Source organism: Maniola jurtina, chromosome 1 (assembly GCF_905333055.1).
Source record: "Maniola jurtina chromosome 1, ilManJurt1.1, whole genome shotgun sequence".
Taxonomy (NCBI): domain Eukaryota; kingdom Metazoa; phylum Arthropoda; class Insecta; order Lepidoptera; family Nymphalidae; genus Maniola; species Maniola jurtina.
In genome coordinates, this window is record NC_060029.1 from 4351516 (window position 1) to 4370536 (window position 19021).

The following is a 19021-nucleotide window of genomic DNA, read 5'->3' on the forward strand; positions in this document are numbered from 1 at the left end:
AACACCTCTAAACACAGAACGATCGGTTTATCTCCTAACGAAGTTAATGAAAATAATAAGAAACTTATACTTCAAAGATTTAATGTAGGAAAACAGTTAAAAATCCTTAAGAAGAGAAATTTAAAAGTTGGAGATTTTGTGCGGATTAGTAAGTATAAAGGTGTTTTTGAAAAAGGTTACACTCCTAATTGGTCCACCGAAATATTCCGTATTAAAAAAGTACAGAAAACGAATCCTGTTACTTACCTTATAGAAGATGCTAAACATCAGCCAATTTTGGGCTCATTTTATGCAGAAGAACTTCAAAAAACAGAAAATCCTAATGTCTATCTTATTGAAAAAGTTTTAAAAAGAAAAGGAAACAAGATATTCGTAAAGTGGTTAGGATTTCCATCGAGTGAAAATAGTTGGATAGATAGAACGAATATTTTATAACTAACTTGTTCCCAATTTATTTATTGTTATTTAAGTGATAGTATAGTTATTTTACATTCATTGTAATAAAAGTAATGAAAGAGAGCAGTATTCTCAATTGGTTTATAAATCATTTACCATTTGAACTTCATCTACCTGGATATAATTACTGTGGTGCTGGTACAAAATTGTATAAAAGGCTTGCACGGGGAGATCAAGGTGTAAATAAATTGGATGAATATTGTAAACAACACGATATTGCATACGACTTGTCAACTTCATTAAGTGATCGTCATAAGGCTGATAAAATATTGATGAAAAGGGCTAAGCAACGTGCTTTAGCATCTGATGCAACTTTGGGAGAAAAGATAGCAGCAAATTTAGTTAATAAAGCTATGATAGCTAAATTGTATACCGGGTCGGGACTGACTAGTAAAGCCAACAATTCTAAAACAGTGTCGCCAAAAAAATCCGCTTCAGGCACTGGTTTGAAAAAACACTTTAAACATGTTGTTGCTCATGCAAAAAAGCATGTGCAAAAAATGAAACCCAAATGTAAGAAAATGGCTATAGAATTAGCCATAGCAGCGGCTAAAGAATTGACTAAAGACTCGTCAATAAAACTTCCTCGAATTATACCAATTCCAAAAACTGGTGGAGTACTTCCTTTGATACCTATTTTTGCCGGATTATCTGCTGCGGGTAGCTTAGCTGGTGGTGCTGCAGGAATCGCTAAAGTTATAAATGGTTTGAAAGACGCTAAAAAACGTTTTACAGAATTAAAGAGGCATCATGAAAAAATGGAAACCCTCCATATAGGCAAAGGTTTACATATCAAACCGCATAGAGGTAGTTTAGGAATTTACATTTCAAATGAAAAAAACTAAGAGAAAGGCTACCCAAACGAGCGCTCACCAATATCGACATCATCAACCATTCGCAAGACATTCCTTACTTTCGAGGGGTGTTTATGAGAGATGAGATGCCAAAACATCCTTTTCGAAAAGAATGTGGTATAGTTAATTTGGATAGCTCCAATAATCCTGGCTCTCATTGGGTAGCCTATGCAAAAGTAAATAATGAAATTCAATACTTTGACAGCTATGGAAATTTAAAACCACCTAAAGAGTTAATTCAATATTTAGGAACTGGTATGAGTTATAATTACAAAAATTTTCAAGGTAGTCATCCTTATAACTGCGGTCATCTATGTATAAAGTTTTTAAGAAGTTTTTGGAATACACAAAATAAAATGTATAAATAGTTCAGTAAAATCAGTAAATTTTTAGTTTACGATCATGTCTGTAACAATCACTATTACCGGGCACAAATCTGTGTTGGAATCATTTTTTCAACCTCCTCTTATTCTCGATGGTGAATATGAATGCGGTTTATTATATTTTTCTGCTCTGAATTCAATACCAAACATAAATCATAGCAATAACATATTTGCATATGGTGATGAATGTAAATATTTAAAAATTCCATATGGTACTTATGATTTATATGACATAAGAGAATATCTTGCGAGTAAGTTAGACAACTGTGAAATTGAAATAAAACCAAATAATAATACTTTAACATGCTCGCTTTTTTGTTCCAAAACTGTACATTTTGACGTAGAAAACAGTTTAGGACGCTTACTTGGTTTCCCAAATGTAAAACTTGAAGCAAATAAATGGCATGAGTCTGTTAATCCAGTTAACATTCTTCCCTTGTCTGTCATCAGGATCGAATGTGATCTTATATTCGGATCATTTAATAATGGGTTTGCATCACATATTATTCATGAATTTATTCCTAACGTTCCTCCAGGATATCGATATATAGAAATTCCAAAAAATATTATTTATCTTCCTGTTAATAAGAGTAATATATCATCCATAACTGTTAAAATCATTGACGAAAACGGTAACAATATTGATTTTAGAGAAGAAAATATCCAACTGAGACTTCATTTACGTAGAGCAAAATGATAGTGTTTAATAAAACACTTGGATATGAGGTGAAAAGAATCAATCATTTGCCTGCTACTAAAGCGCGTACACGTATTAAAGCAAATCGTAATATTGTAACAAAAAGAAACAAAGATTTTCTCCGATCACTCGGATTCAAAGTATGAATATTCTAAATATTAATAACACCCCAGTATTCGATAATTCTATCGAAAGTTATGAGATCCACACGTACAATCCATACAATAACAGCTTTAAAGAAAATGATGAAATTCGCATTCCAATACATCAGCAAGACATATACATATTACCATGTAATAGTTCAATTTATGTTGAAGGCTTTGCCACAGTGACTGGAAAAGATCAATCGGGGAAAGAAATAAAGAAACCTGTAAATTTTACTAATAACCCTGTTATGTTTCTATTTCAAGACATTAGGTATGAAATGAACGGTATTGAAATAGATCGCGTAAGAAACCCTGGAATAACCACAACATTAAAATCATACATATCGATGAATGAGGGGGATAGCAAAGTCGCAGCATTGTGGGGTTGGCAAATGGATGGTTTTAAAATGACAGAGGGATATTTTAATGCTGTTATACCATTGAATAAAATAATGGGATTTGCCGAGGATTATAATAAAATTATTATAAACTGTAAACATGAACTTATTCTGAATAGAAGTAATAGTAATTTAAATAGTGTAACAATTCACAAGGATGATAATATACATATAGAAGTACGAACAATTCAGTGGCGTGTGCCGCATATAAAAGTTTCGGATCGTGAAAGACTCTCACTACTTAAGTATTTAGAAAAAGACAAACCTATTCAAATAGCATTCAGAAATTGGGATTTATATGAATATCCTTTACTTCCTAAAACTACAAAACATTCGTGGTCAATTAAAACTACTTCTCAACTTGAAAAGCCTCGATATGTTATTTTTGGTCTACAAACTAATAGGAAAAACAGTAAGACTAATGATAGTTCTATATTTGATCATTGCAAATTAACAAATGTAACACTGTTTTTAAATTCACAATATTACCCATACGATTCACTTAATTTGAAATTTGATGAAAATAAATACAGTATATTATACGAAATGTACACTCAATTTCGTCAGTCTTATTATAATCTTCCTGTTGACCCGTTGTTTGATCTGATCACATTTAAAGAAAAGGCACCACTGTTTGTAATTGACTGTTCAAGACAAAACGAGAATTTAAAGACAGGACCTGTAGACGTACGTTTGGAAATTGAAAGTTCGCAAGAAATCCCGGATAAAACATCAGCATATTGTCTTATAATAAACGATCGCCTCTTTGAATATAAACCCTTAAGTAATATTGTCCGCAAGTTGTCATGAATGTCATCATTGATGTACAAGGATTCAAGACGGATTCCAATGAGTTTATAGTAAAAGAAATAGCTATATTATGTAATAACCATATCCAGACTTATTTAATCAAGCCACCATACCCATTTTATAATTTAACGAAAACGGAAAGAAAACAAGTTTGTTGGATAGAAAGAAACAGAGGAATACATTGGAAAGAAGGTTTTATTTCATACTTAAACTACAAAGGATATGTAAACATGAATAATTATTTAAATAATAAACGTGTTTATGCTAAAGGTGTAGAAAAAGTGCAGTGGATATCGAAAATGTTTGGTTGCGATAGTGTTTATAATTTGGAAGATAAATCTTGCCCTAGCTTATTAAGTTTGTATGAACAATACGAAACGAATAGTGATGTGTTTAGTTGTTTATACCATCCTTCAATATGTGCATTAAAAAACGTGCTTGTTTTAAGAAAATGGTGTCTCGATAATAAAATTTTCTAATAAATATATATCTAGTAGTTTTTATTTACTTTCCTTTTGTTAAGGGTTGATTAGTAATATAAGTATGACTAGCAAAGTATAGTCAATATTTTTATTAGTTGTTGATTAATACGACTTTAGTTTATTCATGTACATGGTCTAAGAAAGTCATTCCTTTTCAAAAACTCAAAGTAATCATCATAATTCTAAACAAATAAAAATGATATTAAAAGTTAATGATTTAGTTGACGTTGTTATTGTAAAATGGAATTTGTGTGGGCTGCATCATGTACATATATTAAACTATAAGGAATACGATGGTATTCTGATATCAACGATCTCAAAGAAATCCAACATTTATTATAAAGGTCTTAAAGTTTCCGCACGCGTATTAAGAATAAATAATAAGTATGTTGACTTGATACCATCAGCTGATTAATGTGTAACTAAAACCGTCTGATTTTCATAAATAACCTTATAAAACTGAGTCATTAGGATTTATCTGAAATTGACACATTAAAAGTAATTTGTTGAACGATTTAAAAAAACCATTACTTATATAAATCCAAATAATTCTAAAATGAGATGTCAATAGTGATAAGTAGGCTATCCAAGAATAATATCACCATTGAATCATCTTCGAGGAGTTTGTGACAACCTGATCATTCTCTTGTTACTGATTATATTTAACATCGATCGTGAAATTGGAAGTTGTAGCTCACGTCTATACGATGCGCGGCGCGGCGCAGCTACACCGCTAGACGCGCCGCGCTTTATCTAGAGACGTGAGCTACAACTCCCAATTTTACCCTACTTGCCCAGTTGCATTTTAGAACATGTTAAAACCAGATATGTTCATAAATAAGTACTTTCTTGAAGTATACAGATATAATATTATAAAGGATGGATTTGGCTGGGAATGGAGATAGATAATATCCTGGATTAGCACATAGGCTACTTTTTATCCCGGAAAATCAAAGAGTTCCCACGGGGTTTCGAAAAACCTAAATCCGCGCGGGCGAAGTCGCGGGCATCGGCTAGTACAGATATAAATAGTTACAATTACTTTACCTTTAGGAACAGCACGCTGATGGTTACACAGTATGGCGACGGCGCGGTTCGCTCTGTTGTATGCTAATATTTTCTCTGGTAGAGAAGCATCTGGGTCTGTGAGTTCATCCAGTTGCCTCTGCAACGTTATAGACGCGTTGTAAGTACGGAAGACTTTGGCGGTCAATCCGGGCATTAATTCCTTCAAATGCTCATTTAACGTTTGAGTTGTCAATCGGTCAAAGAGATCATCGCTATCTTTTTTATTCTCCATGAAGTGCTCGAGATTCTTGAATACTCTTTTCTCCACTGGCACCTCGTTGTAATATCTAATAGAATCTTTACCCAGAAAGTCGAAAACTACGACATATTCTTTTCCGTCTTTCTCTTTGTGCAACTCTATGTGTTCAACGCGTAAGGAACAGCAGCCTACGGTGTCTGCTTGGTCATCGTCCTTTTCGTTACCAGCTCTCAACGCTAAACGATCGATAAAGTATAGAGCGACGGCACGCTGCCGGATACGCATTTCCTTCGCTTTCCAGTCCGCCCTGTATGTATCCCGAATTTTATCAATACATTTGTGCAGTTTTCTAGCCGTTTCATACTTCTGCCAATCTTTTTCTCCCTTTAACTTAGAACTAGGGTTTAACATGACGTATTTGGCTTGCCCTTGGACGTTTTCCGTCCAAGACGCCAACCAGGTAACTGAATTATCGTGCCTCACTTCTCTCCATTTGTGACCTGGAGGTGGTTTCGGTACTTTGCTATCTTTCGAACAGTTTATAAGAACATCCTCCGGCATGACACGTCTTTTCAACATCCCCATCTTAGGATGTTCTCCGCGTCCCCTGAACAGCCCCGGAGGTTCTATTCTGAAATTGCCAATTTTTTCCTTGTGTCCATCTATTGTGCAGAAGCCGTACTCTTTTTGGATTTCTTCATTTTTCGCTTTGAGAGCAGCTTTCTCTTCTTTTGAACGGTTCTTATTTTTTTCTGATACACTTAGAAAATATTGCTGCATCTCTTTAAAGTCGCATTTCGAGAGATCCTTGATAGTCTTTGCTTCATCATGTGTCATGACTTTCTTCCAATCGGTGAAAAAGTTGTTATTAAATACTGACTTGGTGGTGTAGTCGTGGTCTAACATTCGCGCATAGAAGCCTGCCACTTCCTCTGCATCTTGGGAGAGCCTCATCACTTTGCCGTCATAGCGGAACTTCACATTTTGAGGCAATGGTTCATACGGAGGTGCAAAGAGAGGTCCTTTATGTTCCAGGAAAGTCCATTTAGTACCATCATCCTTTTTAGATTCCTCCCACCTAAAGAAAAAATAAAAAGTTGCATAAAATAGAAAAAGACAGTATTATTATTAAATTGAATCTCATTCAGGGTTTTAGGGAATATCATTACAAAGTTTAATTGAACCACAAGATTCTTGAGGATAAGAAAAACCACTGCTATTGTTTCTTGAAGTTGCATAACTTAGTAGTACCTATTTGAAATTAAATTGCACTGCTGTGACTTTTAAAAGATAGTATTAGTATTGTTACACTTAATCATTTCATTTTAATGCTTTTGGTCAAATAATATTTAGGAATCAATATCACAGTCTAAGTCAGAGATTGTTATGAATTATTATCTAGAACCCTGTTAGCTTTTTGTACTTTTTTCTTAAAAATCGTAGACGCCTTGTAATAAAAATGCTGTCACATGCTTTTTGAATTGGTTTATGTTGAATTAATTTAATTCCAACCATGATAAACATTGTATTATTTAGGTTAAATTTTAACCTTAAAATGTTATGTCATTGGACATTTCATCAATAAATGTCAACTTCATATTGTACGCGTAAACGCCATCTTTTGTCGTCTATACGAACTAAGAAAGTTGCTAGAGTAAAATAATAGAAATCCTATTTTTTAGGGTATTTAGTATTTCTATATTTCCGCCCAGCAAAAGGCAAATGTTAATCCCACCGATATATCCGACGTCAATTAGCAAGAAACGAGTTGGCAAGCAATGAGAAGCGAGCAGTACGATGGGCGAATAATCGCCCCTTATACATTAAATTAATCTGCGCGAACTGCGCGAGAATTTTGACCGCCAAGAGAGCATCGCTGAACGAGTTTTTTTATAGCTCTTGAAGCTAGCCGCTGCGATAAACAGTCAACGAAAGCGATATAATATTTGTCTGAATGAATCATACATCGATTGTAGGTTTCTTGAGCGAGAAAATAGTCGATAGCTACGAGGGGTGGCTGAAAAGTTCTGAGCCTAAGGCACTTGCATTCGTGCTAATTACTCATCCGGCGGGTCACTAGTTGAGCGACATCTACCCACTATATAAGAAAAGTTTCATGTCATTAGCTTCATTAAGCTTTGAGTAATTGAACCGTGAACATCAACATGTCTGAGTCATCGCTGCAGTTAACGAAATTGGAACATCGCGCCGTCATAAAATTCCTCGTAAAAAAGGGGAAAACAGCAAAAGAAATTTTTGAAGAAATGTCTAGTGTATACGGAGAATCTGGACCGTCGTCAGCCACGGTTAAACGATGGACACGCCTATTCCAACAAGGCCGAGAGACTCTGGAAGACGACCCCCGCTCGGGCCGGCCGAACACCGCAGTCACTGATGAAAACATCGAAAAAGTAAAAAAAATTGTACTGGACGATCGGCGAGTAAAATTGTGGCAGATAGCAGAAGAGCTGAGCATCAGTAAGGAACGAGTTGGAGACATTATGCATAATCATTTGCATATGAATAAAGTCAGTGCGCGTTGGGTGCCTAAAATGCTCACGCCACTGGACAAGCAGCGACGAGTTGAAACTTCCGAAGAATTTATAGACCTGTGCAAGGACAATTTGGAGGAAATTTGCACTCGTATTGTCACCGTTGATGAAACGTGGATCCGACAATACGACCCGGAGTCGAAACAAGAGTCAATGCAATGGATAGAGAAGGGGGAAAAGCCGCCGAAGAAGTTCAAGGTGGAAAAATCGGCTTCCAAACTCATGGCCACCATTTTTTGGGATTGCGAAGGAGTTTTACTCATAGATTACCTCCAAAAAAAAACTACGATGAATGCAGAGTATTATGCAGGGCTTTTGAAAAAAGTTCGCGAAGCCATTGTTGAAAAAAGAAGAGGCAAAATCAGCAAAGGAATTTTGTTTCTGCAAGACAATGCGCCGGTTCACACAGCGCGCATTGCGAGGCAAGCCTTGCGAGAAACTGGATTCGATGAAGTGAACCACCCTCCCTATAGTCCAGATCTGGCCCCTAGCGACTATTTTCTATTTAAAATTTTTAAAAAGGACCTTCGGGGACGAAGATTTGGAGATGATGAAGAGATGAAGGCGGCCGTAAATGAACATTTTCAAGCTAAAGACGCGGCTTATTTTTTTTCAGGGATACAAGCCCTCTATAAAAGATGTCAAAAGTGCATTGAAGTCCATGGGGACTATATTGAAAAATAAATTTTATTTAGATTTTTATCTAGACTTTTAATGCCCTAGGCTCAGAACTTTTCAGCCACCCCTCGTAGTTGCTTCCTTATCGGTGGTGGGATCAGTGCCTAACACACTGGTAATTTCCTTTGCTATCTTTTCCACCTGGTTATGCTTATATATTTTTATCCACTTGTGTAATTATATGCAAATGGATTGAATTGTCTATAATTTAAAATCGTCCGCTATTTACATTATAGCATTAAACCATGAGAAAAAAAAATCTACTTTTTAGTAAATAAATATAAAATAACATAAAAATAAAACAAAAAGTTTCTACTTTTATATGAATAGCTGATACATATTATTCTTACCACTTCCAAACTTCCTGTTCTTCCTCCTCTCCTTTCTTCTTGCGTTTGGTCGGACTGGGGCCTTCTTCTGGTTCAGTCTTAATGCTCCTGTTAGATTTACTTTTCTCTGGCTTTTTCTTCTTCTTCTTTTTAGGAGCTTCTTCTTCATCGTCATCATCATCAAATACATCTATAAAGAACAATTTAAGGTCAACCTTATACATACAACAATGGCAAACTCTTAAATGAAGTAGAGCAGAGAATTATTGATAAGGTAACAGAAATAGCTCATTCCCACTAGTTGACTGATAGCAATAATATAAATAAGTAAATTTCAATTTTCAGTGAATTCTCAGCAATGCCAAGTGCTGAGTTTCAACTATTTTGTCCCAGAACTTCAACTCTTAAAATAATTTTGATAGAATACCATCTCTGTGTCTGTTGTATTGTGGTATTAAGTGGTTGTTGTATGGTCTAAATTCCAAACAGTTTGAGCCATTACGCACGGTCGACTAGTCGCCCGGCGACTCAGTTGACGGTGACCATGAAAATCTGTATAACTTATATAGAAGTTGTAGGGTCTATGCGCACGAAGTCGCCGCGACTGTGTGCTCATACACATGACGGCTTCGATATAAATTACAGATTCACGGTCGCCGTTGACTGAGTCGCCGGGCGATTAGTCGACCGTGCGTAATGGGACTAAGTTTGAAAATATTTCAACATTCACTCAGAATCATGTACCTACTACAAATGAGAAAATACAAGAGTTTACGATTTTCTATAACAGTATTAATATTTTAGTTTCATAAATAAACTTACCTTTCTTGACCTTCTTTTTAGTTTTCTTGCGTTGTAGCAGAGGGGTGTCTTCTTCACTTTCACTGGCGGCTCTCTTTTTGGGCACATGGGCCACCCGTTTGGACTGAGAAACAAATTCATACTTAAGCAACTAAGGATTATTAGGATGTAGTTTTAGCCCACTCTCAAAAGGACTCAATCCCAACATAGGCTGACGTAGACTATTTTTATCCAGCAAAATCCAAGAGTTCCCACTTCCCACAAAATTTTTAAAAACCTAAATCCACGCGAACGGAGTCGCGGGCATCATCTAGTTATGTATAATTTTATTGGAAGTCTTGAAGCTAAGTAGAGATTGTAAGAGCATCTACTGCCAAATAAAAAATATCAGAAAAAATATATTAGAACCTCCTCCTTTTTTCAAGTTATAACAGCTACCTACCAGAGGGACATCTTCTTCTGCACCTTCTTCATCAGAAGCACTGTCATCATCTGGGGGCAGTTCCGACAGTGGGTCTTCCTTGAACTGTGGCACTGAGAAGTCACATGAAGAAGCTGTGGTATTCACATCCAAGTATCCGTCATCGTCAATTTCATTTTTGATTTTCTCGACTTTTTTGACCTCTCTTTCTATTTTGGGCTCTTCTACCTGTGGACAATTTTCTACAATTTTAAATATTTACGGCTAAGTATAATGCGCGCAAAACAAGTGGTCCCAATCTGAATATGAGGTGTATTGTGCAAAAAAGATCTCATACAAACACAAATCTCAAATACCTGCCCATGCTGAAACTTCAGATTGGATTACTTGTTTTGCACTCACTACACTGAAAACCAAGAAGCCTACAATACGCAAATTTAAATGCAAAATAGGCATCAACAATAATAAGTAACACGATAAACTGCAACGTGCATGTTGACGACGCGCGATAGTTGAAGCAGTTACGTCAGAACACTTTATGATCAGGTAAAACATTCATCTGACCTGGCAACATTCATAGTTTGCTTGGTCTAGTACAAAATTCAGAGTGCCTTCAGCATGCGTCCAGATTTTTTCTGACAATTGATAATAATATAACTTCTAAGATAGTATGTTCTCTTCTCTCATTCTTTATTATGGACTTAAAATTATTCTTAATTTTGTTAATATAATAATATTTTGTCCTATACATTTGTTTTATTGTCAGATAAAATAATAAATACCTAATTATCGTCACTCAGGTATAGCTTACCTCCATGGGTTCCTGTTTGACAGCAGAACTATCATGATCTGGCTCCGATTTGATTTTTTCTGGCTTCTCACTGCTACTTTTTTCCTTGTGTCTACTGGAACTAAAGAAAGAACATTTGATTAGAAGAAAAGGTCTCACAAACATAAATAAAAGATAATCACAAGATTTTTAGCAGCATGGGCTGCCAGCTTGTCAATTATAAATTGCTTGCATAAAAAGCAGATAGCTTATTGTAGTGCTTAAAAATTAAAACAATGCTGGCTTAAAAGCTTAAAGGCACAGTTTAAACAAATGTTAAACCTGTTTAGCTCATTTATAATATGTGCATGTCTAAGTTTAGTTGAAACCCTGTTAACTATGAGTTTATGACTCAACACATGTACATTAATAGCAATAACATAAATTAATTAATAAAATTATTAACTCATATAATTTTAAATTAAATAATAAGTTAACCTTTTACATTATTTTAATAGTGATAAGTGACTAACTGGCTAACCTGCAAGGGATATGGCAGTTTAAGTTTTCCTATTGGTTTCTAATTACTTTCAACAAGCATGCACCATGCTTGTCGAAAGTTAATTTGATTATCTAGAGAGCACTTAATAGCACAAGCATCAATTAAACAAGTCTCAATAGTTATTATTATTGTGTTTATTTTGATTCCTATATTATTTTGTCAATTATTTATTTTTATCTACACTTTAATGATGTCATTTCTTGTTCAAAAGTGCTTCATTTGTAATAAGGGGTATATGAAAGTAGTTTCCAAAACTGTAATGTATTGCTACCACATGGCGTTAAACAGTAACTTAAATTGAATTGAATACCTAATCTTAAATTCTGGCACTGAAGGATAAAGGAGCTATAGCCTAGTGGTATAAGCCACTCTGGGTGCAATACTGAGACATGAATTTGAATCCTGCTGGATCCATAATTTTTCATATGTATTAAAAATATCCATTACCCTATTTGTACACTGCATTGTATACTTATATGGGAGTGTAAAGACTGTAAAGGTAGCAATTCACTTGAGCTGACTGGGCGACGCAGTCAAATATAGTTTATATGAATTTGTCTGAAGCAATTTGTACAGTGCAAATGCGTTTGGACCTTGTTCAGCAAACAATTAGAGCAAATGCAGATAGTAAATTTTAAGGTCCCGCGTGGGAGCTCGGGTTTGGTTGATCAGTCACCCCTTATTTTCCACAATGGGCAAACTTTTCTCACAATTACATTTTTATTCAAGTTGTTTGGCAGTCACAGTATATAAACTGGTATATAATCTGAAAATAAGGCAAATGACTGCTGCATTTTACAAAAACAGAGCAAGCTTGTTTCTTATCCTTAGTCAAGCTGCACAAGCTGTTATGTTGCAATATCAGATTTGATCTTGTTTTGCAATCACTGTACCAGTAACACTTTTCATGAAAGGTTTTTCTTACCTGTGTTTATCTTTAGAACTGGAGTGCCTGTCTTTATCACTGCGGTGTTTGTCCTTATCACTCCTGTGGCGGTCCTTGTCACGATCTTTGTCTCTGTCCTTTGATTTGTGTTCCTTGTCTTTAGAGGATGATGACTTTTTATCACCATCACTTGATCTGTGCTTGTCTTTATCACTTCTCTCTTTGTCTTTGTCCCTGTGCTTGTCCTTGTCACTCCTGTGTTTCTCTCTATCTTTGTCCTTGTCACTCCGTACCTTGTCCTTGTCTGAGCAATCCTTTTCTTTATGTTTGTCACGATCCTTATCACGCTCTTTGTCTTTGCTAGAGGACTTGTGAGAGCTGCTATGACTTCTGCTGCTAGAATGTTTATCTTTGTCTTTATCCCTAAAAGCACACGGTTATATAAAAGTCTTATGTAAGATTATCAGATACATCTAAATTATATCATGTCTCTATAGTAATCAGCTTAGAATGTCATTTCATTTTGTACATCTAGTGGTTGGTACATAGCAAAACTAAAATTCATTACTTAGGCAAATCTGCAGTCAAAAACTAGTGAACAATAGTTGTTAAAAAATGGTGAATATTAGAAAGAATTGTATATCAACCAGTTCTAGTCAACCTGCAGGCTTTTTATATGCAGGTTATAATATAATGGTACACAAAAAATGAAAGAAATTTCGAGAGTATTAACCTGCTTGAACTGCTACTATGTTTTGAAGAGCTCTTGTGGTCTCTGTCTTTATCTCGGTGTTTATCCTTGCTTGACGATTTGTGGCTACTTTTGTGCTTCTCTGAGCTGCTATAGCCATTGTGAATACCATTCACGTGTTCACTTTTATTCCCATTTACCTTTCCCTGTAAATATAAAACACAATGTCATTATTACTGAAATAAGTCTTTGAACTTTTTCATTTACATATTTCATTGATAGTCTTTAAATCTAGAATTTTCTGTACAATTTACATATTTTTAAATTTACATAGTCCTTTCGACGCTTTGCTTCGTTCTTATGCGAGAACTATAGGAGACGCCATATTGGGACTTAGAAAATTTTCGCTTTGTAGCACCAACGAACACGAGTAAATAGAGAATTCCACGCATTAAATCGACAAAATGGAAGAAAAAAAGGAATCTTCTCGTAATTTAGAAATAATATGGTCACTTACTGCATCACAATCATTATCGCTTGCAGGATTTTCAACACTCATTTTGTCTACGTATACGCCGTTTATTCGAGACCCGTTCGAGATAACATGAGGCTGGCCGGCCGAACGCAATTTTCTAAGTGCTGCGATGTGACGAATGCGCATGCGTCGTTCGCAAATATCAGCAACTTCGGACGAACTAGTTCAATCAAAGTTCAATGATCTTCAACAACTTCAGTTCAGTCCTAACTTTTATCTCAATATTTTTGCTCAACATTATAATTATTCTTGAATCTATTCTTTCCACATACAATTATTATTCATATAAATTACATTTATGTACGAATTGTTCACGGTTCGCAGTGTTGATGTTGTATTGAGAATAATGTCAAATTCAACTTGAAACTTGAAAGGATTTTGCGCAAAGGATCAGCCTGGCTGTCCAGTCCAGCCATGCAGCCAGTATTCTTGATACCATTCTACACGGGCATGATTTGAACAGTAATCAACTAATCACACAGTAATTATGATGGCTCTATTTTTTTAAGTTTTACTGTCAAAAAAAAATAAAAATCTTAAAATTTAATGTCAATTCAATTTGATTTCCATTCACTCTGATCCTCGTTCAAACCATAGATAGTGTAAGGAGAGATGAAGGAGAGAGTTGCCTTTGCCGATGTTGCCGTCCTTGCCAATGTCCCTAAATAGAAAATTCCGCGAAATTCAAATTTAATTTGGTTTTTCGCATTTTTTAAACTAATACGACAGTCCAGTTTAAGAAATTAGCTCTAGTATCGACTAATGTGTCAGAATTGTATGTAAAGGAGAGGACTTACAAGGGACTTGCTCTATTTTTCACACGTTTTTATTCATGACTAGCCGATGCCCGCGACTTCGCCCGTGTGGATTTAGGTTTTCCGAAATCCCGTGGGAACTCTTTGATTTTCCGGGATAAAAAGTAGCCTATGTGCTAATCCAGGATATTATCTATCTCCATTCCAAATTTCAGTCAAATCCGTCCAGTAGTTTTTGCGTGAAGGAGTAACAAACATACACACACACACACACACACACACACACACACACACACACACATACAAACTTTCGCTTTTTTTTTTTTTTTTTTTTTTTCTTCTCGTCTGGCTTTACATAGATTAGCCAATGTCAGGTTTGTAGTTATAATTACAAGTTAGGGAAACTATATATTATGTATAAAATAATGAAAAATCGGGATTTGGAATTGGAAAGGAAAAAGATAAGGTTTTTTTTTTAATTATTACATAATATACATATATCTAAACATATACATAAATAATAATATAATATAAGTAACTATACATTAACTATATCTTGATATCATTATGTTCTATGAACAAAGATAGAACTTTGTAAACATTAAATGAATTTGTGTATAACAAACATAATATAGATGTAGGAAATGGAATGTGCAATGATTCGAGATTAGCAAGAAAGTCAGTTCGATCATATAGAGTGCATGCAAAGAAAACATGGTTCAAATCCCCATACTCCCCACAGGAACAGTGAGGATCGGGAACAATTTTCATCCTGTGTAAATGCGCCGGGGTACATACATGACCCAGGCGCATTCTACACAGAATAGAAGTAACAGTTTTTGAGAAAACTAACTGGCTAAACCATGGTTTCCTCGGAATGAACGTCTGAATTTTTCTATAATGTTTACCTACTGAACCATCGTTACTCCATACCCCATCCCACGCTTCATACAAATATACTTTGGATAAATTTATCAAATCAGAACAATAATTGGTGAATGGAACAGTATCTCCAACACGTATCGCCTCATTTGCCAATTGGTCAGCTCTTTCATTTCCGGGAATGCCCACATGGCTTGGAACCCAAGCCAACACAACATCACAATTTTTCTGTGAACACTTATATAAAAGATCTCTAATGCCAAAAACAATTGAAGACTGCTTATGGGATTTGAATGGAAATCTATTGATAGCTTCTAGAGCACTGCAGGAATCAGAGAATATGACTGTTTTTGGTATCTTTAAAATTAAAACATATTCTAAAGCTTTAAGTAAACCATAACATTCACCCGTGTAAACGGAAGCTTCAGGTGGAAGTTTAACTTGTTGTATACCTTTATATTGTGAATGATAGATCCCAATGCCAACGCAACTCTTATCCTCATGTTTAGAGGCATCCGTGAACACATAATGCCAGTCAGGCCATTTATCATTGAGAATGTTTATAAATTCCTGTTTTGAGTTAGGGTTATTTTTTAATTTGGATCCTATGTCGAATTTAATTTTCGGGACAGTAATAAGACCCTTGTAGTTGTGTTGATATAGAGGAAGAATAATACTTCGATGGGTGGGAGCTCCCAAACTTTCATATTTTCTAAGACTGTTTACAAGACATGGAGAATCCCTATTAGTCCAGTAGTTACCGGTATCAACCTGATAAGCAAGTTGACGTATCTTTAAAAACAAAGGATGAGAACTTAGCTGTAATGTACGGAAAAAGTATTTATCACAAAGGAACTGTCTCCTTAGATATAAGGGCGGATCACAACATTCTACCTGAAGACATTTTATTGGAGTTGATTTCATCGCACCCGTAACCAACCTCAAAGCCTTTGCCTGGATTATATCCAGCTTTTTAACTGCAGTTTTATTACCAGGATGTAATAAGAATGTTCCATAGTCTAAAACACTTCTTATTAAAGCATTGTATAGCAGTCTCATTGTAAAAGGATGAGCACCCCACCATACTCCTGTAAGACACCTTAAAATATTCAAATTTTTCTCGCATCTTAATAAAACATATTCCCAATGTGGAATTCCAGTAAGTTTAGAATCTAATATTACACCTAGAAATTTCGCTTGATCTTTAACTGCTAGCGGAATTCCATTGTAATTAATATGAGGAGATGGTAGATTTCGCTTCCGAGAAAATACTACAACAGAGCTTTTAGATGGTGACAAATCTAGACCATTATTATGTAACCAACATTTTAAGGCATTTAACGCTAAGTTTAACAACTCACTAACATTATCTAAGGATGGCCCAGCAACATACAAAAGCAAATCATCTGCATATTGAAGCACATTTGCATATCTATTTACAGAAATGTCCAAATCGTAAGTATAAATGTTAAATAAAATAGGGCTCAAAACAGAACCTTGTGGCAAACCCTTCCACACAGTTCTATAAATAAATTCATCTTCGACCGAATCTAGCGAATACTTTATATATCTTTCGTACAACATATTTACAATAAAATTAATTAATAAGTTAGGAATATTCAGGGCAAGCAATTTATGTTTTAGAATTGAAATATTTACATTATCGTAGGCGGCTTTTATGTCCAGGAAGGCAGCAACCAATGACTCATTTTTAGAGAAGCTTAGTCTTATGTCTGTGGTAAAAATGCTTAAGCTGTCAATAGTACATTTACCTTTCCTAAAACCAAACTGGTTCCTCGATAATAATGTATTATGTTCTAAAAACCATTCCAGCCTGATTTTAATAAGGTGTTCAGCAGTTTTAGCTAATACTGACGATAATGCTATTGGTCTATACGATGTTGGATCTGAACTCGGTTTATTCGGCTTCCGTAATAAGATCAAAGTTTGGGACCGCCAGGATTCGGGGACGATACCCGCCATCATAACGTTGTTGATCAAAGAAAGGTAGTACCTGAGACCATTGTCGTCAAGATTCGATAAGAAGGAATAAGGAATTCCGTCTTCACCTGGTGCAGAGTCTTTAGTCGTTGAAAGTACGCCTTTCAATTCGTTAAGTGTAAATGGCGAATTTAAATCTACATTACAATTATTAGACAATATGGGGGTTAAGGCCATGGGACATTCAGGTACATAAGGAGGACCCAAACGATCCATGACTTGCTCTGCTAGAACTGGAGATATTTTATTCTGTTGGGAATCTTTAAATGCAGATCTATACCTTCTTATATTTTGCCAAACAATTGATGGTGAAACATTAGGACTTAAGGATTTACAAAACCTGTGCCACCCTTCATATTTTTTTACCCGAAGTAGCTCCTTAGTAGTATTAGCAATTTCTAAGTAACGCTCAAAATTGTCATCAGTCATACTTTGGCAAAATTGCTTCTCTGCTTCCTTTCTTTGTTTAACTGCATTAGTGCATTCTACATCCCACCATGGTGGTGATGGAATAAATTCCATACCACACCTTTTTACAGGAAAAGTTTCATTTGCAGCTTCAATTAATATTGTAGATAATGCTTGTGAGCATTCTAATATGTTAGAGTGACTAATTTCTGGTAAATTATTGATTTTCTTTTCTACAGCTACACTATACAGACTCCATTTAGCGTCTATCAGTTTATGTTTTATGCGTGGCTGTCTTACATGTTTTGGAGGTTTTTCAAAAGGGAAAGTAATGATTAAAGGGTAGTGATCACTACCACCAGTAGATTCAGCGGGAGACCAGATGAGAGATGAAGCAAGATCAGGAGTGCAAATGGACAAATCAGGAGCACTAGGTGTCCGTGCCAACCGAGTGGGAGACCCAGTATTCAAAATGCACAGATTATGGGAGCTTATTAAATCTAACAACTTTTCTCCATAGAAGGTTGATGTGGCACAACCCCATAATTCGTGATGAGAGTTAAAATCCCCTAAACATAAAAATGGTTTCGGTAAAAAATTAAAAATTTCACTAATTTCATTAAATATATCCTTATTAGGACGAGAGAAATATACAGATACATAACATATACTATTTACAATAACTGCAATAACAGACAAGTTATCGCTATGTACAGGAAGAGTGATAGGTGTGAATGTCAGAGTATTTTTGATGAGTATAGCCACTCCACCATACCCATCAGGTCTGTCTTCCCTGAGACAAACATACCCCGGCATTTTGAATAAAAATTCCTTTCTCAACCATGTCTCTTGGAGACAGATGAGAAAAGGATCATGTTTATTTATGAGATGTATTAAGTCTTGTTTTCTACTGTTGAGACTCAAGCAATTCCACTGAATCACTCTGGCTCTGTGATCCATTATTATTAGATATTTGATATAAGGCTTCAATTACTGTGGCAACGTGGGACGGTGTAACTATATTCGATTGTGATAATAATTGAATCAATATTTTAATAATGTCTGCCATTTTCATGTTATTTTCAGTATTGTTATTAAAATTAAACTTCTGTTTAGGTAAAACAGGATCTCTTATTATTTCTGAGTGGGCAAAGTGGTCATAGCCTTTGTTAGGCTTTGAGGGTAATCTTGGCTTTGCGAAGACTGTTTTTTTATATGAATGAGGCACTGAGTTTGAAGTGGATGGAATGTTGGATTT

The 19021-nt window shown here is 35.3% G+C and overlaps 1 protein-coding gene across 3 annotated transcripts in view; it reads right to left on the reverse strand.

Moving 5' to 3' along the window:
* The window catches only part of LOC123880892 (DNA topoisomerase 1), a 27435-nt gene extending 13206 nt beyond the window's left edge, over window positions 1-14229 (reverse strand). Inside the window, exons 1-9 of one of the 3 annotated variants that reach the window (XM_045929278.1) lie at window positions 13700-14229; window positions 13225-13388; window positions 12826-12914; window positions 12531-12621; window positions 11086-11185; window positions 10296-10502; window positions 9875-9977; window positions 9074-9242; window positions 5274-6571 (exon numbers count right to left, since the gene is read on the reverse strand). In XM_045929278.1, the coding sequence (XP_045785234.1) occupies window positions 5274-6571; window positions 9074-9242; window positions 9875-9977; window positions 10296-10502; window positions 11086-11185; window positions 12531-12621; window positions 12826-12914; window positions 13225-13388; window positions 13700-13843 (2365 nt within the window). In that variant the 5' untranslated portion in view covers window positions 13844-14229. Of the gene's footprint in view, window positions 1-5273; window positions 6572-6916; window positions 7057-9073; window positions 9243-9874; window positions 9978-10295; window positions 10503-11085; window positions 11186-12530; window positions 12915-13224; window positions 13389-13699 lie in introns of those variants that run through there. The other 2 variants (XM_045929271.1, XM_045929286.1) reach the window with 2 other exon arrangements.
* Between the last annotated feature and the right edge of the window lie 4792 nt (window positions 14230-19021).